A 22,350-nucleotide genomic window follows, 5' to 3' on the forward strand; every position below is an offset into this window, starting at 1 on the left:
GCAGTGGGGAGGGTGGGAGTGGGGAGAACCACGGGGGAGTCTCTGCGCACCGAGCAAGGATGTCGATGCGCTGAAGAGAGTCACGATGAGGGCACGCAAATAGCAAAGACACTTGAGAGACACAGAGGCTCGACAGAAACACCGAGAAACAAAACCGACGCCCGAGGGAGGTTGTCAGGCAGAGGAATTGTCAGCGCTGGAGGGGCTGTGGGGAAACGGGTGGCGATCTCCAACAAGTCTGGCGTCACAGGAACAGGACTCCGGGGCAAAGATAATCGTATAAATCGGGTCACTGTTCTTCTTTCTTCGAGGAAGGACAGAAAGAACCACGAGGGAGGACACTCGGAAAGAAGCACAAGGACAGAGACGAAGACTCGACGTCACCGGTGCAATCTGGCGGTTGATGTTGAAATGTGGCGCCCGATTTAATCTATTCGAGTGCCACAAGAGGGCAGGGCCCATCCGGGGCACTTTCTGGTTGACCCCCGTCATGATCGGCATCTTTCCTATCGACGGGATCCGTCTTCCATGCGATGCCTGCGTCAGGAATGTCGACTATGTCAATTACGATGCATTCTACGCCTATCAGCGTGGCCGTTGACCACGTTTCATATCGTGAGGAGCGTGGGAAGCGTGTCATGACGGCCATGGTGCATACGAGCAGTCGGCTTCGCTCCGTTGGACCAGCAGTGTCCAATCAAGGGCGACTGGCCGGTGATCAAGGATGGGCTTCACGGGTTGTAGTTAGCTGGCTCGCGGGCAGAGGAATGTCATCATTCCACCGCTGTACCTACCTAAGACCTGCCCTTGGCCCGTCATGGTCGGGCTGCGTTAGCGCGGGGCCAAGATATATTTTTGGACTCCATCGTGTACTTTCTTGAGACCTACAGCTAGATAGTTCCCACAATATTGATGATTGTTTCGTACTTGATCCAGATCCTATACCATTTGCGTCTCTTTGCCCGCCGAAGTTACTGTACAAAAGAAGATAAAAGTATACAAAAAGGTCTGAACCGGTGGCTCGAGTGGGGTGGAACCACTGATGTCATACCCGTGGGTGTGCACAAGGGGGTACCCTAGAATGCTTCATAATTACTGGAGAGCAGGAGATTTCAACTACCAGAAATAATTCCGGAATCTCATGGGTCCAGTGGACAGAATGAGGAGGGGGTCATTAAATTTCATCAACCAAGGCCAGTAGTATGCTACTACCACCGGGGACAAAAAGATTCATCGTTCACAGAATCTCGTATCTCCCCGCAACAAAAGGAAGAGAGGCCACTGGATAAGAGAGGAAACACAAAGCACCCCCAAGATCCTCCAATCTCCATGCAGAGCCAATGATGCCCAATCACACCCACCAGCGAGTTCGCTAGACAGTTATGCCTGGTCAGAGGTCACGCAGAACCTCACCATTGGTATGAACCGGAGTACGCGGTCTCTTCATCATCCTCAAAGACAGCATCAAAGTGCATTTCCTCTCCCTCATTCTGAATCCAGGGGGAGTTCCGAGTGGTCGAATTAGAAGCTGAGCCACTAATCCACTGTTTGGAGATCTGATCATTAGCGATATCACAACTTTCCACCAAGATATGTAGGAAACGGTGGAATCATGCCTGCTCTGCTCTCATCAAGTCATATCGATTCATCGACTTTGATTTATCATCCTCCTCCTCCGTGCTAGATTCCTTTGACATTCCATGATCAGCCATGCTGCTAGTCTCGGTGAACGCAACGGCGGATCCAGGATTCTAGAAGAGCAAGAGAGTGTTAACCACATGGCCCAAAGTAGCAGACCAAAACACTTTGAAAGCGACAAGTCTAACCTCTCTCTGCTCCATGTTCGACTTGCCCATATCCCGCGAGACTTGTCCAGTGGAACCCTTGTCTCGCTCATCGAGCTGCAAATCGTCCTGGCATGGAAGACAGACCTGTCCAGTTTCACCGTTTTCATATCAGCGAGCTGCACTCTAACCCCCAGCCACATACTAACAACACACATACCGGCTGATCATACTGGCGCTGGGTATGAGCAAAGTCGTCAATTGGCCGGACCTTGTTGCAAGACATGCATTGAAGTTCGGGGCGTGACTGGGTACCGCAACCCTCGCACCGAGCAACTTGCTGGTTGTCCAACGCATTAAGTCCATTGCGGCGGACTTCCAAGTGGAGACGTCGTAGTGCAGAGGCACTGTAGCTCGTTTTTGGCAGATCTCTTTCGCAAAGAGCGCAGGTGATGCTGTGGTGGATTAGCCATCGACATGACCACGGATCTAATGCTCAGGGTATACCCACGGATCTGGGAGAGCCATGTTCTCCAATCTGTAAAGAACTCTGTCAGCAAATATTTCCTCGAGAGAAGTAAAGGTCGAGGGGCATATACCCTTCTCCAATATCACCTTTCCATCCACCGGGTGGCGCCCAGCCGCTAGTGAACGTGCGATTTTTCTTTCCCATGTTGTTCGTGCCTCAGATCAACGAGCTTGTAGCCGACATGGAAACAATCAACTGTAGAAGTTGTTGTCGTCGTCGTTGTCGTCGGGGAGGGTGCCGAATGGACCGGGTAGTATGATGTTAAATGCGTGGGACGGTGCAAGCAAGGAAGGCGCGGTGCGCTGAGGGAAGGTGCCTCAGGACGTCCTTGGCAGAGCTCAATGATTAAAAGTTGGAGAAGATCTAGGATGGAAATTAACCCAGTCTATCATAGAGAGGATGCCTGTATGGGTTGTATGGGAAGAGTTGTCATGGATAGTGATTGCTATCTATTGTGGACGTTGGACATGCAGAGATATAGAGCAATTTTTCGTTTCTCTAGGCCAGTACGGAACTAATTCTGTCATTATGGGTATCACCGGAAATCTAGACAAGGAAAGAAATGTATTCTGCTCGTCTGATATGTGTTCGGCTGGTGAGGCCAAACAACATATCTCTTACTTAGCCCCGTTGCACCGTGAGCTTCGAACTATAAAAGTGCACAAATTAAGAGAAAGCAAGACGCTTTATTCTACAATGGAAATTGACCCGAAGAAAGAGACACTTTATAATATTCTTACAGAAGTGCTAATTATCTTCTCATACAATCTTTATATGCAGTCATGGATGGACCGTTTATATTAGGGTAGACAAAGCATTCACTATCACAAAGCCAGTAGAAGTAAGTTCTACTCTGTCTCTAAGGATACTTCTATTGAAGATAGAAACGTATAGTACTGATTAAGGAAGCAATTTCATATTCGTTTCGTCTCTTGATGCTAGGAAATGTATAGCCACTAAATAGTTGATACCCATCATATGCCTACTCGCGGTATAGGAGATATAGCAGATCTAAGGAGAAACGGTGCTTAGTTAATAAGCGCACGAAATGTAGGTAAAAATTCTTAGCAGCCATTCCCTGTTTCTTTAACCCTTAATCACTTCATTAAGGAGACAAGCAATGTCTTGCTCTTAAGTAGACTTCCACCCTTCACAATTTCGGTACTCCGCAAGAAACGGAGCTCTCCGTCCGCAACAATTCTAACATGACTCCTTTTCTACAGCCCATCATGGACAACAACAATTAAGCTTCCAAAATTCCTCAAAACAAAGGCAAGCCCAATCCACAGCGGCACTTTCCTCTCCATGAACCATCAACCCCTATCTACTAAAATCCCCGATTGGATCGCACCTAATACGCCAAAGCCTTCCAGAAACTTCATAAGGGGGGAGGACCTCCCGATTTCCCACGCAACCAACCTAAACCACAAGCTACAACAAGCTAAGTTGCACATCCCGTCAGAAATAGACTAGCCACCTCGGTCCACGTTGACGGTCAGACCCCCGGCAATAGGAAAAAGGAGAGAGGACAGTAAATTAGGGTACATTATTCCACGCATAGATTATTTAGAAAGTTTACCAAGGAGGTGGAAGAAGAAGGGGGGAGGGGCCGCGCATCCTCGTCCATCTCCATAGAAGCCGCGGTTCCAACCTTCCAGAAACGCTAGTGTCGAATAGGAATCTGCGTTTCCGCAGCGATAGTGGGGACCAGCGGTCCGCACCCGGCGCAGTTCCAGGGATTTCGTCGTGCAAGTCTACTGGAAGGGGTAAGGTTGGATTGGATAAGAGAGTTATTCTACTAGGTTAGCGGAGGTTGGTTACGGAAATGGGAAGTTGGAGTGTCCCAGGGGTCAAGGATTCCCGGGCACTAGGGCTGGGTTAGGTAGGGAGACAAGATGGGATGGGCAACCCTCGAATGCGATCGGGTCGATTAGCGGGAGAATGGGGGGAAGGTTGGTGGTTGACGTAGGAGTTCTTTTCCTTATTTGCCTGATACGTGCGATGATGCTCCCAGTGTCCCAGGTTGATGGATTTGGGAAAGGGGGAGGGTCTGGAGGGGATATACTGAATTATTTAATTTGGAACAATTCCTTTGTTCGGCGCCTGCTGTGGGTCGTGGCAGTGATGCTGCTGCCTCCGTTGATTGAATCTCACATCATGTTAATATCAACAGGTTTGTTGTTTTGTTGCTCTTTCAGGGAGCCGAGGGGTAGACAAGAATTTGACGAGATGGACGGTTAAGCGGAGCCCCTAGAAGGAGAAGCAGAAAAAGAATAGAAACAATAATAGAGCACGAGGCAACAGCGAAAGCACAGGCGCAGCAGTGCGACTCTGCCTCGCCCCGTTGAGGGCTATTCTTGGAGAAGACTTGAGGCTATGGACAGGTGATTCCTCAAGGCTCTTTCTGGTCAGTGGCGCGGCCGTGGCAGTGGCAAAGGCCAAAGCAATGGCACGGTTAAATCAACAATGGCAAAAGTTAGAGGCATCAACGCATCAGAGCGTTGCCCAGTCACCATGTCAATGACCATGTGAAGTTAAACTCCGCATCATAAGTTTGATACTTGCCGTTTTTTGCGTTCGTCAAGTTTGATAGAAGGTCCCAGCAAGACCCTTCTCGAAGCCCAAAAGAACAAACAAAATACGCCGGCGCCTCCCGGCACTCTGGCAGCGGTGCAAATAGTTGCTGTCAGAGCGCTGGCCCCAAGTGGCGAAAGGGAACAAGAGTGATCCCTCCTTTCCTTCTGGTTTGAAGGAAATTGAGAGAGTCGGACGGGCCTGGACGAGGCCCACGCCAGTGGAGTATCCGCCGCTCCCCGAGAGCACGGCGCGACACTAGGTCCACATCCGCGAGGTCATTGAGCAATAAACGCGTGCGTAGTGGACCAGCAATAATAATGCTTGGAGGGCGCGGTGAATCAGTGTCCACTTTGCGACCCGATGAACTGGTTGCCAACTGCCTCCTCCCACCTCTTTCGAGTCCGCCCAATGGCTTTGTTGGCGTGTAAATGGGATCCATCGCACTATGATCTTCTGTTTTTGATAATTGGCGTGTTGGTCAGTGCCGTGGATACTGTGGACCGGGGAGATTCGCCAGTGACGAGCATCTTCAGTTGGAGGTCCCGCGAGGTCCCGACTCCACTGCCCTCCACTCGTGACTGCGGAGGCGTCGTTAGGATACGCGGTGTAGGGAGGTTGGCTGTATTCTGGGAGATGCGGTGAGTGCCAAGGTCGTTGGAGGTGTGTTGATGGCGTGGCGGTGATGGAGAGTGGAGGATTGGCGGTGCTGCTCCAACCTCCATGGTGATCGTGATTGGAATGCTCTGCACTGGGCGCTGTGCCGGTGCCCAAGCTTCTCTTTTCTTGCTTAAGCGCACTACGCTATGTTCATATGGTGGAGACATGGTCTCGCGATGTTTTTCGTTCTCGTTGGACATTGCTTTGGCTCCTCTTGCTTTTTCGAGCCAATTCATGGGCCCTGGCCCACCGGTAATTCATCGCTGGGACGACTCCGTATGCCGTCGGTACGGCCCTTGTGAGCCTACCGCAGGGACTGTGGGTTATGGACTGTACTCCAGATTTCCTGCAGTGAGCTCGGGACAGGGGGAAGCGAACGCTCCTTGGGACCCCGATCTGGTTCCCATTGTTTCATGCATCACATGCTCATTACCCACAGTCTATATGCTGAGAGGGATACCGGTGAGCTCGATGAATGCGACATGATTGAGGATTGACATGAGCGAAGTCTATTCGCGGAGTGGACGCGGCAGCGCAGCACCCTGATCGAGATGTGATTTGCGGCCTCGAAGGATCCTGGCGGGCCAAACGGTCGCCCCAGGGTTCGTCGGGTTTGACAGGTGCATTCTTTCAGTACATATCGGCTGCACGTAATTGATACGGAGTCGACAGATATGTACAGTACTATAGTGATTGTGATGTATAATAATTTGGGACAATGGGTGGTTGATTATTTACTGTCGGCATGTACATCTATCGATTGTTTTGTTTTGATAGCTTCATTTGAAATCACCAGTCATTGTCCAGCACTCCCGCTCGTAGAAAGAATGGCGCGGAGGTGCACTCGGTAACCATACGCCATGCATCAGAATAATATTGTACAAATTACAGTCCTAAGAGTGACCGATCGACCTCATTACGTATCGATTCACAGCCCATATACAGTCCCCGACCTGACAGGTAGATTGGGCTGCGATGATCGTCCACCCACGTCTGCGTCCTCGGGTTCCTGGCAAGTGGAGCAGCGCCAGAGTCATGGATTCGCGGAAAGCGTATGCGCCCTGTAAATCTACAGGTGGGAGTAAGATGATCGCTGGCGATATCGGGATCTGATGAGGTCCTTTTTTGTGTCGTTTCTTTGTCCCCAGTCTCCCAGCCATTGAGCTGACCGTTTGGTGACCAGGATTATGATTGGACCTAGATCGCCGCTTCCTAATCTCCTACCCATGATCCTTGGGCCACACGGGAAGGAGTCGAAGGATTGGTATTTTTTGAAAATTGAGAGATTTTATCAATTATGGCATGACTACTCCGTAGTCCCGACAGGGTCGTCGAAGCGAGAGGGGGGGGCCAGTTTCGGTTCGCATCAGCGAAAACGACCACAACAAAGAAAGACAGCAGACGAGACCCAGCCAAACCGAATCGAATCAAAGTGCAAAGCCGGAGGGCGTCTGAGTCGCGTCTCGGAAAGCACCCGCTTTCAGTCCTAATAATGGGCTGGGCGTCGCATCGGTGTGTCCAATTTGTATTAACCAGCCTGCCGGGGCTGGCGCCTCTCGACACTCCCCCCGCGCCAGCAAAGCAGAGGGGGAAACGGATCCGAGTGTACGGAGTAAAGATGATTTGGAATGGAGAGGGATAACGAGTGCTGTGATACATAATGTATCGATGTCTGTCAACGGATGCAACAGACCACATTCAATAAACAAGGCTGCCAATAACAATTCGCTAGCAAAATAAATGCAGGTGGGATGCATTGCCCAGAGGCCCCGACCCATGGTACTGTCCGGCTTAAGCTTACTCTCCCCAGGTCTATGCGAACGCCTCCGTCTACCCGAGCCTAATGTCCCTCAATTTTTGCCTCTTGGTCTTTTTGTCCCGTCACAAAGACAAAACAATGTCCTCCCTCATGGACTATAAAACTATAAGTACGACATAACACACTGCGCTTTGAATGTATTTGGTACTGCTTCAAAATGATTGTGATTCATCATTGGTGGGGTGGATATTCGGACCAGTAGGAGCTCCGTTTTCTCAAAAAATGGAAAAAAGAAAAAAGAAAAAAGAAAAGAAAAAGCGCTCCTGTTTCCGCTCTCTTCCCCCCAGAGTATCTCGGATCCAACGAAAGGAAGATCCGGTGGCGAGACGCGCCGGATGCCCGGTCAACGAGCATCAACAATCGCGCTGATGGGCGAAACAGGGGAGATGTTGCAGTTTTTCCGATGCGAGGACGGAAATGTTACTGCATTATGTACTATTATACTGATGAGGATTATTGAGCGATCTAGCATGATCCATGATCTATAACCTGATTAAAGATCAGTCCCCGAAACCCGAAACCAAGGGTAGGACATGTACGGAGTAGGCACGGAGTATGGAGTACATATCAGAGCAGTCATCACCTGGTTGGGTTTTGTGTGCGCCTTGTGGTCGAGGCCCTGGGCCAAAAAATGATGTGTCGGACCGAAGCTGGAGGGAATAATACGGGGTGTGTGTGAGAGGGCTGGGAGATCTGATTGTGATGTGTTTCTCCAACGTCATGACTTTTGATCCTGTCAACTTGGTTCGTGATAGAGCTACAACGTACAGTAATCTCAGTGATGAAGTAGGTCTCGAGGGCACGGGTACCTGTAGGAATAGGGAGTTATAGAGTTCCACCACTATAGAGTTCTACCACGCGGGTTGTAAAAAGCATCCCCGACCTAAATGGTCGCGACGAGGCCCTGGATGTACTCCGTACTGTAAGTCGAATACCTCTTCTCCCTCGAGAGGCACGTATAAAATACATGTTTTTCCTGACAACGCGGCCACCAAGCCCTCTTGCCCCCCCTCCCCCGACCAATAAGTAACGAACTGCTTGCTGGGCCGCTACTTGGCCCCCCCTCCAGGGCTGCGTGGGCGACCGCGACAGGCCACACGGTGAATGCCCAACCCCCCTGTGAATTAGGCGCTCGAGCGTGCAGGTTTGTTTTGTGCTACCGAGGCAGATGATACAATACCGTTTCTTGGAGAGAGAGACCACTCACTGCTCCGGATCCCTTTGGTCATTTGATCAGTTGATCACGATTTCTCATGGAGGGTCAATAATTTACTCGGCGGTGGAGGGAGACTAGCCTGCGGTATTTCCTTCGTCAACGACGATGAGACTTGCTTTTCTTGCTCGCTCTAGTTTTAATATTTAGATAATTATTTTCTTTCCAAAACAAAAAGAAGCGTGTCCCTCTTCCCTTTAGCGTCTTCACTAACTCTTTGACTAATCGCCACTAATCCATGAACCAGAACGACCGTTGGAAGCAGTCTACCCCCCAAAGAGTGCTTAGCGTGGTGTTGAGTGGCTCGTACATACCATACGTGACCGTAAAAAACATCGATGATGCGGGAATCGTCGTCCTGATCGTGTATGCCGGCAGTATCAGGAACCCGCGCCGTCCACTCGGAGGGTGCCATTGGATGACGCGGGAGCTGCCCGTTCTTGGGACTGAGTTTGGTGAACTTTTTGGTGGACGAGGTATTCTGTTGGTGGATGGCTTTTCTCGGTCTAGTCTGGGTTCTGGTGTGTTTTCCCTTCGTCATCAATCATAATATACGGGAGCAGTCCACTCACGATGGACGAAGTTGTGGGCGGGTCATGATGAGACCCGTAATTCTTCACGTATAGATGATTACCGCGGAATTATTACTCCTCGTACTTTTTTGGCGTCTCGCGGGATTAATTAGTTTTTAGTTTCTGGCATTTTTCAAGAAAAATTAAAAAACATGATTATTATTAGAGAATTTACAGAATAATTATGGAGGGTTGAACGCGATGCCTCCTCCACTGAACTGTTCCTTCTTACCCCCTCCTCTGGCCTCGTCCTCGTGCAGGCGTTTTTCTATCAGCATTTCGCTTCTTCTCTCTTTCCACTCGACATCTGTCAACCTCCGAACTTCATTTCTCCAACCCCTCCACCCCCCTACTCTACCTCCTCCCTCCAAAAACGGGTAATAAAAACCCAGGATCATCCTAAACAAGTGGACTGATCTGCGCCCTAACGTGGTTTAATTTACCGTCCCCACGGCCCCGTCCGAAGCTCGAGAGCTGTCAACGCCTCAGGGGCTCGACTGGCTCGAACTGGCTCGACTGGCCCTTCCCTTGGCCTCCGCTCCACGCTTTTTCTCCTGTGCCCCCCTCCCAAACGGGTCGAACGGGTTTACCGGCCTTCTCCTATTTTGGCCTATTCCTTTTTATTATTGCATCGTGCCCGGACGGAATCGAATTCCATTATTCTATGGACTGATTCCCTCCTCTGCCCCCCTCCTCCTCTTGAACCTTTTGATCCTCTCTACAATCTCCCCTCCTCACTCATCCTCCTCCTTCTCCCTACCTCACCACCCAACTGAATCTTGCCAACTACTCCGTCACTCCTTACATACTATCCCGACAAACTCACCTCAACCAACCCATACACACCCCGTCCCCGGTTCCAACTAATGGGAGCAACGCTGCCTCCTTACTCGCTATAACTACATTCCTCGATGCGCGTCGGCCCCAATTGACTGCTTCCCCGAAACTGTCGTGGGATCTCCGCCCTAAAACACCCCCCCTTCTCTCTAATGTATGAGGCCCCCCATCCGAACGTATCGCTCATGATATGCGGCTATTTGTTTGGAGCCTGCAGAAAACTGACTGAAACGCAATGAAGACCTCTCTTCATCTGCTGGCAGATCCCAAGAGATACCGTCCACCATGACTGTCACATATGATCCTCCCTCTCGGCGGACAAACACGTCCGTGGCTAGCCTGGAAGAGCGATTTCAGGTCATGAAAGAGGTCGGCGATGGCAGCTTTGGTAGCGTCGCCTTGGCCCGTGTTCGGACTGCCGGTGCCCACATTGCGCGACGGGGGACGATGGTATGGACCCTGATACGAAAACAACAACCGTCGTGGGTGATGACCGACCTGAATACTAATCGAACGATTCTAGGTCGCAATTAAAACGATGAAGAAGACTTTCGACTCACTAGGCCCATGTCTAGAGCTCCGAGAAGTCATTTTCCTGCGCACCCTCCCCATTCACCCTCATCTCGTCCCCGCGCTCGACATCTTTCTCGACCCCCTCACCCACAAGCTCCACATCTGTATGGAGTACATGGATGGTAACCTCTACCAATTGATGAAAGCCCGCGATCACAAGTACTTCGAAGGCAAGCACGTCAAGAGTATTCTGTATCAGATCCTGTCCGGCTTGGACCACATTCACGCCCACCACTTCTTCCACCGCGACATCAAACCCGAGAACATTCTGGTGTCGACCTCCGCTCCCAATGACTCTACCTTCAGCCGCTATTCTAACCTCGTCACGCCTCCTTCCACCCCTCCAACCTACACTGTGAAGATCGCGGACTTCGGTCTTGCGCGCGAGACGCACTCTAAACAGCCCTACACCACCTACGTCTCGACCCGCTGGTATCGGGCTCCTGAAGTGCTCCTGCGTGCGGGAGTCTATTCCGCCCCCGTCGATATGTGGGCCGTCGGCGCCATGGCTGTCGAAATCGCTACGCTCAAGCCATTGTTCCCAGGAGGTAATGAAGTCGATCAAGTATGGCGCGTGTGTGAGATTATGGGTAGCCCCGGAAACTGGTACAGCAAGTCGGGTGCGAAGATTGGTGGTGGTGAGTGGCGCGAAGGATCTCGATTGGCCCACAAGTTGGGCTTCACATTCCCCAAGATGGCGCCGCATTCAATGGACACCGTTCTTCAGCAGCCGCAATGGCCGGCGGCGCTCGCCGATTTTGTGACCTGGTGTCTCATGTGGGATCCCAAGAACCGCCCGACCTCAACTCAGGCTTTGAACCACGAGTTCTTTACTGATGCGGTGGACCCATTGCGGCCCAAGTCATCTACTTCTTCGCGCCTGCTGGGTCGCAAACCGTCCGACAAGAGCTTTAAGTCCCCCACACTCACTCCTAGCGACTCCCCAACCCTTTCCTCCAAGCCTTCGTGGTTCCGTCGCTCATTGATTGGCCGGTCTGAGAGCCCCGTTCCGACTCTTGATGGGGACAGCCCTGCTAGACCTCCTGCTGTGACCTACAATACCGTCCCTGAAATCCAGCCGGTCAAGGCCCGCCCAGCGAATGCCAAGCGGGCGACTTGGGCCAACGGTGCCCCCATGCCCATTCTTCCTTCGATCCGCCCCGTGTCCCCCCTCTCCAACTCCGTGACCGCACAAGCCAATGCCACGGTGGCGCATGGTGAAGCATCCAAGCCTTCCGAGACCGACCAGGGCAAGACTAAGAAGATTGGCCGTCAACTGTCCGTCAATTCCAATGGAAATCACTACTCGGATGTGCATCGCCAGGAGGCTGAGCGTATGCTCAATGGCTCAGGCAGTACTACTCCTACCACGAAGGAGAGCTTCTTCTCACACTTGCGTAAGCGTGCGCGCCGCCTCTCTGGACGCAATCAGGCCAATCAAGCAGTGGAGGATATCGAGGCTAACGCCGGCTGTATTCCCTGGTCAAACCGCTCCTCAATGGCTCTTGATGGATCGCACCCGGGCGATCCCAAGCCGCACTCCGATCTCAGTGAGCTGGACAAGGCTCTCCAGAGCGTCAAGTACGCTCTGGACACGTCGACTCTCAGCAATATTCCCGTGCACCTGACGAACAACTCTGATAACGCCATTAAGCGGCAGTCAATGCCCACCAGCAACCCCGGCCCCATCTCAAGCCGGACACGGCGAGCGCTGCAGATGACGGGTCACCCCGTTCACCGGTATGAGACACCGGAAGAAGAGGACGAGCTCCTGGATGAGGTCCTGCATTCTGCCAGCAAGGCTGCCAATCGTCTTGCTCAGGCACAATCACTGAATTCTCACGCTCCCGATGTGAGCCACCGACACACCGATGGCTCGCATGCCCTCCCCAGCCCCTATCCCACTCCTTCACCCACCGCCAAGGCCGATGGCTACTTTGAGACTCCTGTCAAGCAGAGCCTGGCCAAGACCAGCAACTCCAACTCCAATCGGCAATGGCCAACCCCTCCCTACGAGGAGGCGGAGTGGAATAACAAGGCGACCACCTTGCACTTTCCTTCTGCATCCAACTACATCTAAGCGAGAGCGGTGTCGACTCCTATCTTCAACAAACCATCTCGAAACAACTCCTTCCTACCTACTCCAACACCATCCATCTGCATCTCTATCTCCATCTTCCTCACTCCAGATGAAATGAGAAAAACAAAAAATCAGGCGAGAGAATGCGCCAAAAAGCGGACACAAACCGAGTTTAGGCGTATCGGCTTTTTTCGTTTCGGGTTCTTTCTTTTTCCATCTCTTCTCACGGTTGGGCTATTTCTCGATTTGATCTGATCTTGCGCTGGCGGACACGGTTTCTGATTCCCCTCATTTCATATTTTTTTCTTCTTCTTTTCATACCCCCAAAGGCCTTTTTTGATATAGATGGACCCGGCCTCGCACTATGTGTTGATTCCCCCTTTTCTTTACATTTCCCACCATTTCCTCTCTCGGGTTATCTGGAGTCCTTTCGCTTGCGATCCTCATCTGGCGTTGCACATTGTCCATTTTCCACATTTCTTTTCCTTTCCTTCCACTCATCTTGATACCACCTACGCGCAAGCCGCATTATATACCACTCCCTATTACGCACAATCCACATCCCTGCATTTGCACAGTTTTGCCTATCGGCCCTCCTTTTTCCGATGAACATGGTCTTTTCATTTTCTTTTGTCTATACTTTACTCTCTCACACTGTACATTGTCTGTCCTGGCTCCCTACCCTGCTACTCCTACTTTTGTCTATCACTTGTTCCCTCTCTGCCGCCCTCTCTCTCTATCTCGCTATATCACTCTCCTTTTCAATTCCTCATCGTCGATCGGGGTTGGAATTCTTTCGTTCACTCTTTACTTTCTTGTACCATTTTACTATCCTTTTTCTAGGGCTCGTCCTCGACTGATACGCTAGACTGGCTGGGATCCGGTCTGGTGGGATTATCTGATTGTAATATATCTCCTATGGCGAATGGGCCTTTTATATATACACTTTTACGCATAATACTCCTTCTCTATACATGTGCTCCATCAAAACCTTCATAACCGATTTCCTTCAATGTAGATTCGGGTTCAGAACCCGTTCTCGACGGTTCAAAGTATGTTGGCCATTAGGTTGGCGCATTTGGCTGTATTTGGGGTTTCCGGTTTCCTTAGAGTCATGTGCTGGTAGAATTTGACTTGACTTGTTTGTTGAGATGGTATCTGGTGGCGTCGATGTATTTCGTAGGTAGCAACATGCATCCCTATCTTCGACGTTGTATCGAGTAAACAAAGTGAGGTTGTAACTAGTATAAAGACCGCTTGGCTTATACGCGGCAATCAATTGGCATAGACGTCTAGGAAATGGACTTGGAAAATGATAGATTGTCCTGATTAAGAGGTAACTGTAGAGACTTGGTTATAATTTTAGAGTATCTGCATACAGTACTGTCGCTGTTGCGATGTCCGTCTCGTTGTTTTGTCGAACTATGCGGCCCAATAGGCTCGGAGCAATGATGATCCGGCGGCCATCAAGATTTCCCAATCGAGCAGCTCTGGCCCTCATGACTTTTTTTCACGATTGATATCTCAACACATTCGACTACCGTTTTGTGGCTGGAGTTTGTCGCGCCATTCAAGTTTTTATTACTGGTTCGAGTTGCAGTAATCTTCTTCAAGAACGCCCGCAGACCGCAGACTGCACCTTCACCTGCAGACTTCGATCATCTCCATCAAAAAAAGAATCCCGCAGCTCAGCTAGCGGAGCTGCGCAATCACTCCTCATACCTCTCGTCCCTCCTCACGACGACAATCCCACATATACCCAGCCATGTCCAACCAAAGACAGGCCTCATCAGCCTCCCAAGTCCCCCACCTCTCCCCCGCCGAACTCTCCTACCTCTACAGCTCCCTCTCACTCCCCAAAACACCCATCCGCCCAGACGGCCGCTCACCAACGCAATTCCGGCCCTTAACCGCCGAAACAAATATCCTGCCCGGCACGAACGGCAGCGCGCGCATCGGTTTCGCAGACGGGACGCAGGCTATCGTCGGCGTCAAGGCTGAAGTCGAGAAGACGGTCCTAGCGAACGAGACGCTTGCGCGGAATGATGGGGGCGCGGGTCTAGATCGCGGCGAGCAGGAGGGGTCTGCTGCTGTTGGGGGCCATGGGTCGTGGGTGCAGATGTCGATTGAGATTCCTGGGTTTAGAGATGACGATGCGCTGCCGGTGTTCTTGTCTGAGATGATGCGGGAGAGTCTTGTGGGTGCTGTTGGGACGCGGGAGGCGAGTGATATGGCTGGCGGGCTTAAGGAGCGGCTGGTCATTAATAAACGGTGGCATTGGCGGTTGTACATTGATGTATGTTTTTTTTCTGCGCGGGACTTTCTATCCAGCCTCGTCCTATTGATTCGCGGGTGGATTGCTAATTTGTGGTGCTATAGGTTCTTCTTCTCTCGCAACCTCTTGCATATCCTCTTCCTCTTCTCTCGCTGACTACACATCTTGCTCTTTTGTCTACGAAACTTCCCAAGCGCAAGTCTCAAGGCGAGGAGGATCCGTTTTTCGACGATGACTGGGCTGTGGCCGAGTATCTCTATCCACGACCGTCTCTTTCTTCGGGGAAAACGAACTCGACCGGGTCATCGTTCGTTCGTCCACCTGTGACGCTGCTCGTTATTTCCGTCGGCGAGAACATCATCTTTGATCCCAATCGGGAGGAAATTGCCGTTGCGGACGCTGTGCTGGCTATCTCTATTACGCGCGATAGCGAGGCGGGTACCTTGAAGCTGCTTTCCATTCGCACGGTTGACCCTCCATCTCGATTGACTCAGCCGGGTGTGCCTAACTCGGAGAATGTGAGCATGCTGGGTGCCGTAGCGCCTACTGAAGACGTGGCTGTTTTGAATCCCGCTACGGGTGAGGAGGAGGTTCCTGGTGTGTGGCGGCCGCGCCGGGGAGGTGTTAAGCGCAGTGTTATTGCGGAGATGGTCAAGACGGCGTTGAAAAAGGGCGGTGTTGGTGAAGAAGTCTTGGAAGGTTTGGAGGGTGTGGAGGTGTCATGAGTTCTGTCTAGACATGCAAAAAAAGAACCCGTTTAGATAATACCATCTCGAATTTAGCCATATTACGTCGTACAAAAGAGGCGATTCATAGTCGTAAATTGATAAACCGGAGGTTGAATCTCTCCACATGCAAGTATCTAATCTAATGTACAAGGAGTAGTCATTTGATATCAACATATCAATACAATACACTTCCAGTCGCCCTGGAAGCAACTCCCACCTAGAGTTCACACACTACCAAGAGGGTCCCAACTCTCTCTCAGTTCACCACTTCCAACACAGCTCACCAAATCCCAAGCCACTTCTTAACAGGCTTCTTCTTCCCCTCCCAATCAACAAACTCCTGACTCGCCCCGGCGCCCCCAACACCAGCTACATCCCCAGCAGCCGCAGTGGCAACATCCACCGCAACAGGCGACTGGCCATCATCAACCATCTCCCCAGAAACCACACCCTCCTTCTCAGGCGCGTCCTCCAGGCCATGCGCAATCCGGTACTGGCGGCGCTTCTCGGCGTCTTCGACGCGGCGCTGGCGCTGTTCACGGACGCGCATGGACTCGTGTTGCACGTGCATGCGGTAGACGTGCATTGCCTGGGAGAGGGTGTCGATTGGATGGGTGAGGAGGTCGGACCAGGAGGGGAGGAGGTGGGCGAAGGGGGAGGTTGCTTTGAAGTTTGTGGTGAAGGTGAATGTTGCGAGGCTGGTTAGGATGCTCTATAAGCCCGAGAGAAATTAGAATTAGTTTAGTTGGGACTCGTGGATACCGGTGGGTGCTTCTTACCATTGCGATCCAAATGTGAATCCACCGCGATGTCAAGAACTTGAACATCACTGTTCCCTCGGGCGGGAACATATTCGGGTACTGCTTCTTATCCTGCGCTGCGCGCTCCTCTGCGCTCAATGCCCGGCCATAATTGACTGGTTGGCCCGTCGGCGAGGTACGCGCTTGATTGACCAGACGCTGCGGGTGCGACGGGGGACGGAACTTGTCTGGTTGAGAGAGCACGCGCGATTTATCGGTGACCCGTTTCGGTCTTGCGGCGACGCTGCGAGACTCGGAGAAGCAGCGCCGGGTTGAAGTGTTGAAGCCATGGCCAGCGTGTTGTGTTTGTTGGAGGGTGCGCAGGGTTCTGGCGGTGGGGAGGCCTCGGGGGAGGAGGAAGTGGGGGATCTGTGCTGGGGACATGGTGATTGAATCTGTAACCACAGATTAATTCCGTGGTTATTTGGTGGTTGGATGTGTTGCTTGGTCCCCGCTGGAGTGTTGATTGTCGGTCGCTGCGGCGGACGGGAATTTTCCACATATCACGTGATAGCTCGTTGGGAAGAGAGTGGCTTGGTGGTCTGCAGCAGAGTGTCGTCACAATAATAATCGCACATTCTTCCGAGCGCTAAAAAAGAGTTTGATTTAACCGGAGCTCTAGAGAGCTGCACCTTTATACAATTCGTGTACAGTATAGAGTGGTGGTTTATGGTAATTCTACAAGGTGCTCTCTACCATATGTATGTACCTACAACAGCCTCGTCGTCACCCCAGAAAGGAAGCTGGCGCTGTCTATTATTCTTCCAACTCCGGAGTGTGCAAAGTGCTTTCCGGAGCCCCCGGAGCCCACAGGTGCAAAGAGAGTGCCGAGTTTCCTCCGCAACATCACAATCCGCGCTTTTCCTGCCTCGGGTTCCACAGCCGGCCCTGGTGGACTGTGGACTTGTGGCGTGACCCCTGGACGGCGAATGACAACGGGTGCATTTCGCAGCCTTGGTGGACCAGTCTCTGGACCAGTTTCGGGGAAAAGGCCAAGTGTACTCCGTCCTCCAGGTCTCAAGGGGCTTAGAATGAGATATTGTGCCCAGGCTTATCAAGGGGCTGGAGGAGGAAAAGCCCATAGAGGACGAGAAGTATTTAGTCCGTTGATTCAGATTGGACGGTTGGGTTATTTTTTGGTCTTGGATAGATAGTAGTAAGCCGTTGTAGCCGAAGGGGAAATGAGCAAGGATGAGATCATTGGGGGAGAGGCAACACCTGCGGCTCTAATAATCGAAGTTAGTATACCCAGCCCGGGATGCTCATTGGGGACATATGATAACTTGGAGGTCAGTGTTCAAGTACTCAGCATGGCAAGCATCAATCCATTGGGGCCTGGTGCGCAAGTAATCATCCAGCTGAAGCTTGTCAGTCTTGATGATGGCATGTTTTCACCGAAGGAGAACCCGGTTGCGCCCGTCGGGCCTGGAAATAGTCGGGTCCTGATTGGTGGACGTGCGGATCACGGGAGTGGAATGGGGCGACGGTACAAATACGGGCGAAAAAAGTTGGAAAATCTTGCTCCTCCTTCTTTTGCCGTCTTATCCAATCTGTACAGTTCTCATTCTCGAACCAATTCCTCTCACACTCTTTCAAAATGGGCAAGGAAGCTGCTAAGTTCACTCCTGGTAAGTTTGTTTCTCCCCTACACGCTGGCTTTGCCTGGAATTGGCGGATGGGCGAATCGATGAATGGGTAAGCTGGTCGAGAGCGAGAGAGAGAGCGAACGCGCATGATGCCATTGTTCGGAGGCATGCGCGACATGTGGAAAAGCGAGAAAACTGGTTGAAGGATGCGCGTGGAGGTGTCTGCCTGGTGGATGAACAGGACCTGGTGTAGGACTTCCACCTAAGGAAGACGAAGTCGTTGCCTCTGACCTCACCTCACCTGCGACCTCCGTCCAGCTACTACACCTATCTCCCTCTCTTCCTCCAACCCTCACTCTTCCACTTCACTTCAGCTCGCTCTCTCGACTTGCCATCCAGTCAATTCATTCCATCTCCAATTCCAGTGACTGCGCACCTGCCACCATGAGCACCCTCGCCATGTACTGCGCGATGACTCTGAACCTCGTGGAGGAATGCAGAGAGCTGCACGCCGCCAGAGAGAAGGCCCGGGAAGAAGCGCTGCTTCAGTCGCAGCAGCCGTCGCAGCAGCCACAGTCGCCTGCAACCACCTCCAAGCCTCAGCCGACTAATTCGCTCTTCACTCCAGGTGACTCTGCGAAGGGCGCCAAGCTGTTCCAGACCCGCTGCGCTCAGTGCCACACCGTTGAGGCTGCTGGTCCCCACAAGGTCGGCCCCAACTTGCACGGTCTGTTCGGCCGCAAGACTGGCTCCTCCGAGGGCTACGCCTACACCGATGCCAACAAGCAGGCTGGTGTGACCTGGAACGAGGACACTCTGGTGAGTACATCGTTGATCTAGTGGTCAAATTGACACTTCCTGAGGCCAGTGAAGCGAGATCGCTAACCACCAATCCTTCCGTACAGTTCCCCTACCTCGAGAACCCCAAGAAGTTCATCCCTGGTACCAAGATGGCCTTCGGTGGTCTCAAGAAGGCCAAGGAGCGCAACGACCTCATCACGTACGTTTTACCTGCCTTGATTCTTGGATGGAAGTTCTTCCGGCTAACCCCTCCTTTCTCTTCACAGCTACCTCAAGGAGTCCACCGCTTAAATGACCTGATGTGCTATTATTCCCCTCCCACGGCCTTTTCGTTCTGTTCTCTGTTACCCCGTCTCGAGCAATTCCAATAGACGTCGGGGGATTGGTTTGGCGCCGAGGGCTGATTTTCCGGACCTGGAAGGGACCGGTCATGTAATATTATCCAAAGACTATTCAATGGTTGACCCGCAATAGATTTGAAAAAACTTCTCCTCTTCTTTTCCATCATCTAATCCTGCTTTTAAGATTCTAGTCGCTTTCTTTTTATATCTGGCGTACTGTAGGTGGATGCACATCACTGCAGGTACTGGAATAGGCCGATCGGCTGCAGAGGGATCTTGGGGGAGGGTTCGCATGGGTTGACGACAAGGTTCGCAGGGGGTGGCACCGCTGGCTGATTGGAGTCTGAAAACTGGAGACTGGAGACTGGAGAATCGAGGAATGCCAATGGTTGAGTCGAGAAAATGCCGTGTTTCAGGATGGCCACTATTTCTCCTCCTCCAATGCAGTGAAGGGAGAAGGGAGAGACTCGTCAGGCGCCAATGGCGGTCAGGCACTGCCCGGTGTACTCTCCAAGTCCCGCTAACCGCATTTCCCCAGCCAAACTGTACCTGTGTGGTACCTCCTCAAAGTACAGCGCAAGTACCTGGCGATGGGCTACAGCTCATCCTCCGAAATTGATTGGCCCAGCCTCCTCTGCAGGTGAGGAGTTCCCTCGATTCCCGCATTACTGGACGAGGCGCTCCTCTTCTTCTTGCCTCCGTCTTTGCCTCTGGGTTCTGTTAAATATCGTGGATGCTCGATTGTGCCTGAATCAGACCCAGACCCGGACCATAGACTCAAGATCAGACCCAAGGTTCTATACTTCTCAGCTACCCGCATTCCAGAGGGTGTACACACAGAGTACTGCCTCTCACCCCCACCAGCAAGCGCTACTTATCGCATCGCATCCAGATCGATCCCAACGCTGGCGCGCGGGGTTGATTGCCTCCCAGCCATTCCTTTTCCTAACCTTGGCCACTCTCCTCGGTATCAAGGACCAGCGCATGATCTTCTCTTTCGAGGGCGCTTTCACTAACCGATCTGATTCTGACCCTACAGCCTCCAGCCTTCGACCTCCACTTCTGTCGCAAGTGATTTTGATCGCGATCGCAAGACACTTCACTCCTGCGCGCTGTCGCTGCAACTGCAGAAACACCCCTCGCTCTGAAGCGCCTACACCGATACACGCCGTCCGCTATGCTGGACGAGCTAGATAACGTCTTCGACGACCATCCATCGCTCGATGCCTCGCTCGAGGACTTTGAGAACAACAGTAATGCGCACCGCTCACCTCTCTTTGGTCTGCCGTCCCAGCACTCTGGATTCCGGTCGGAAGAATCTGACGGTGAAATCGATGACCCTACCGCGGGAGATCGCTGGTCGCCGCCAGGCCTGCACCAGCACGACTACGTCCAAGGGAGTGGCTGGTACCGCCATCAGCCCTATGGGCGCAAGACCCACCTCCATGCAAACCATTTGGAACTAAAGCCCACGGTTGGAGTGAGCATATCGCCGTCCATGTCGCGCGAGCCGAGTCCACAGTATGAAGATGCCCTCGAAGGCCCGACGAGGCAAAAGCCCAGTGACGAGGGCGATGTCACTATCGCAGCCAATGTGCCCCTACCCCATAGCGCAGGTACCCCACAGACCGGAAGATCCCCCAGTCCAATTCCACAGCAGGCCCCTGGCGCAGCGCGCCGCCCTCCCGAGGATGATGGATCCGGGTTTGGTGCAGAGAATCTGAGTAACTGTAGGCCTTGTCTGAACCTGGGTGACTCTTGACTTCCTGGGACATGGAAACACTAACGTCTCTTGTTCGCATGGCTGAAAAGACATCCGTTTCGCGGTGCGCGCAGAGGTCCAGCATCGTGAACCCTTTGCTGCCGTTTTTGGCTACTTGCACGGCAAATTAGATAAGATCACCAGCTCCAAGTCTAATACCACCTTGTCGGTCATAGTCCTCCTTCTGTCAGTCGCCTTCATGCGCGCACTATTCCTTCCAGGTCTGCCGCAGGCAATCCCCGATCTGGTCAAGCTGTCAGGCTTCGCGCGCTCATTCGAGCCGTTGATCTATTATTCCGAGAATGGAGTCCAGCAGATCGGTACCCTGCAAGAGACTGGGGTTGCAGTCTGGGATCTGAGTGAGTCGGTGCGTGGTACGAACATGACTAGTGCGCCCATCATCGTCCGGCAATTAGACGAGCTATCCGACTCGCTCAAGTCGCTCTCCCTTGAGTTGACCCGATTCTTCGCCAATGTAGACTCGGACGTCGACTCTATCCTGATCGTGATGGACTGGGCCAAGCGCGAACTAGAAACACTCTCCGCCCAACCGCCCAGCACACTTCCTACTATCGTGTTCGACAACGTGCACAACATGCTGTCGCGCATCGGCGCCCTCGAGCAAACGACCGAAGTCCCCGACGGCGGCAGCACAGCAACCACCACAACGCTAGGCCACGTCGTCATGGCCGTCTTCGGTCCAACATCAGCGCAGCGCACGCGAGCCACCCTTACCCGCACCTTCACCGAGTTCCTCTCCGTTCTGGAAGAGTCCATTAATAGCGAATTATCCCACTCAACCGCACTCTTTGCACTCTTCGAATCAATCGACCGCCAATTCCTTAATCTCCAACGCACCGTCGTCCGCGAATCTGATGCCCAGGAGCGCGCCGAGGGCGAGATGCTCAGTTCTCTTTGGACCCGCGTGCTAGGCCCAGACGCAGCCGCAGTCCGCAAGTATGAGAAAAACAAGAAGCTCCTCGCGAACGTGCGCAGCCGCACTGTTGCCAATAAACATCTCCTAGTTGATCACCGGGGCCGCCTGCTCACGCTGAAGGTGAACCTGGAGACGCTACGTCGGAAGCTGGTCAGTCCACTCGTGCGCCGGAATGACTCAGTCAGTTTCGTGGGTATCGAGGGTGCATCTGGATCAGGGAGCTCCGGTGCATCAGGTCGCATGCTCGGTCCTGTTGAAGCTGTTATCGATGGCCAGATCAAGGGGTTGGAGAGTACATATGATTACCTCCGCTCAGTACGAGAACGCCAGAAAGCCAAATTGATGGAGATGGTATACGGCTCTGGGCGCAAACCATCTTCGTCTTTGTTGAGTGGCATTGATGGGCAGGAAGAGGGCATTGACGGGGTATAGCCGGAGCCCACTTTCCATTCTTCGTTGTTCATGTCTTTATATCCGAC

General features: G+C 52.3%; 7 protein-coding genes across 7 annotated transcripts; 4 read left to right on the forward strand and 3 right to left on the reverse strand.

The window, feature by feature from the left end:
• Positions 1 to 1,610: 1,610 nt before the first annotated feature.
• On the reverse strand, positions 1,611 to 2,457 carry N7458_002008 (uncharacterized protein; the record flags this gene model as incomplete). The annotated part of the gene is made up of 5 exons (XM_056905391.1): positions 1,611 to 1,751; positions 1,827 to 1,913; positions 2,005 to 2,239; positions 2,296 to 2,322; positions 2,384 to 2,457. The coding sequence occupies 5 exons, from the start codon at positions 2,455 to 2,457 to the stop codon at positions 1,611 to 1,613; spliced, it is 564 nt and encodes a 187-aa protein (XP_056769498.1).
• Positions 2,458 to 5,333: 2,876 nt separating this feature from the next.
• Positions 5,334 to 5,612, reverse strand: N7458_002009 (uncharacterized protein; the record flags this gene model as incomplete). The annotated part of the gene is made up of 1 exon (XM_056905392.1): positions 5,334 to 5,612. The coding sequence occupies one exon, from the start codon at positions 5,610 to 5,612 to the stop codon at positions 5,334 to 5,336; it is 279 nt and encodes a 92-aa protein (XP_056769499.1).
• Positions 5,613 to 10,273: 4,661 nt separating this feature from the next.
• On the forward strand, positions 10,274 to 12,641 carry N7458_002010 (serine/threonine-protein kinase; the record flags this gene model as incomplete). Its single annotated transcript, XM_056905393.1, has 2 exons — positions 10,274 to 10,438; positions 10,512 to 12,641. The coding sequence occupies 2 exons, from the start codon at positions 10,274 to 10,276 to the stop codon at positions 12,639 to 12,641; spliced, it is 2,295 nt and encodes a 764-aa protein (XP_056769500.1).
• Positions 12,642 to 14,406: 1,765 nt separating this feature from the next.
• On the forward strand, positions 14,407 to 15,641 carry N7458_002011 (exosome non-catalytic core subunit RRP42; the record flags this gene model as incomplete). Its single annotated transcript, XM_056905394.1, has 2 exons — positions 14,407 to 14,937; positions 15,021 to 15,641. 2 exons carry the CDS (start codon positions 14,407 to 14,409, stop codon positions 15,639 to 15,641), a joined length of 1,152 nt encoding a protein of 383 aa, XP_056769501.1.
• Positions 15,642 to 15,924: 283 nt separating this feature from the next.
• Positions 15,925 to 16,828, reverse strand: N7458_002012 (uncharacterized protein; the record flags this gene model as incomplete). The annotated part of the gene is made up of 2 exons (XM_056905395.1): positions 15,925 to 16,356; positions 16,424 to 16,828. The coding sequence occupies 2 exons, from the start codon at positions 16,826 to 16,828 to the stop codon at positions 15,925 to 15,927; spliced, it is 837 nt and encodes a 278-aa protein (XP_056769502.1).
• Positions 16,829 to 18,474: 1,646 nt separating this feature from the next.
• N7458_002013 (cytochrome c) lies at positions 18,475 to 19,252 on the forward strand (the record flags this gene model as incomplete). Its single annotated transcript, XM_056905396.1, has 3 exons — positions 18,475 to 18,849; positions 18,936 to 19,030; positions 19,098 to 19,252. 3 exons carry the CDS (start codon positions 18,475 to 18,477, stop codon positions 19,120 to 19,122), a joined length of 495 nt encoding a protein of 164 aa, XP_056769503.1. The 3' UTR covers positions 19,123 to 19,252.
• Positions 19,253 to 20,349: 1,097 nt separating this feature from the next.
• N7458_002014 (uncharacterized protein) lies at positions 20,350 to 22,303 on the forward strand (the record flags this gene model as incomplete). The annotated part of the gene is made up of 2 exons (XM_056905397.1): positions 20,350 to 20,902; positions 20,985 to 22,303. The coding sequence occupies 2 exons, from the start codon at positions 20,350 to 20,352 to the stop codon at positions 22,301 to 22,303; spliced, it is 1,872 nt and encodes a 623-aa protein (XP_056769504.1).
• Between the last annotated feature and the right edge of the window lie 47 nt (positions 22,304 to 22,350).

The sequence above is a fragment of the Penicillium daleae genome (assembly GCF_028827525.1).
Source record: "Penicillium daleae strain IBT 16125 chromosome Unknown utg000002l_segment0_segment0, whole genome shotgun sequence".
Classification (NCBI taxonomy): domain Eukaryota; kingdom Fungi; phylum Ascomycota; class Eurotiomycetes; order Eurotiales; family Aspergillaceae; genus Penicillium; species Penicillium daleae.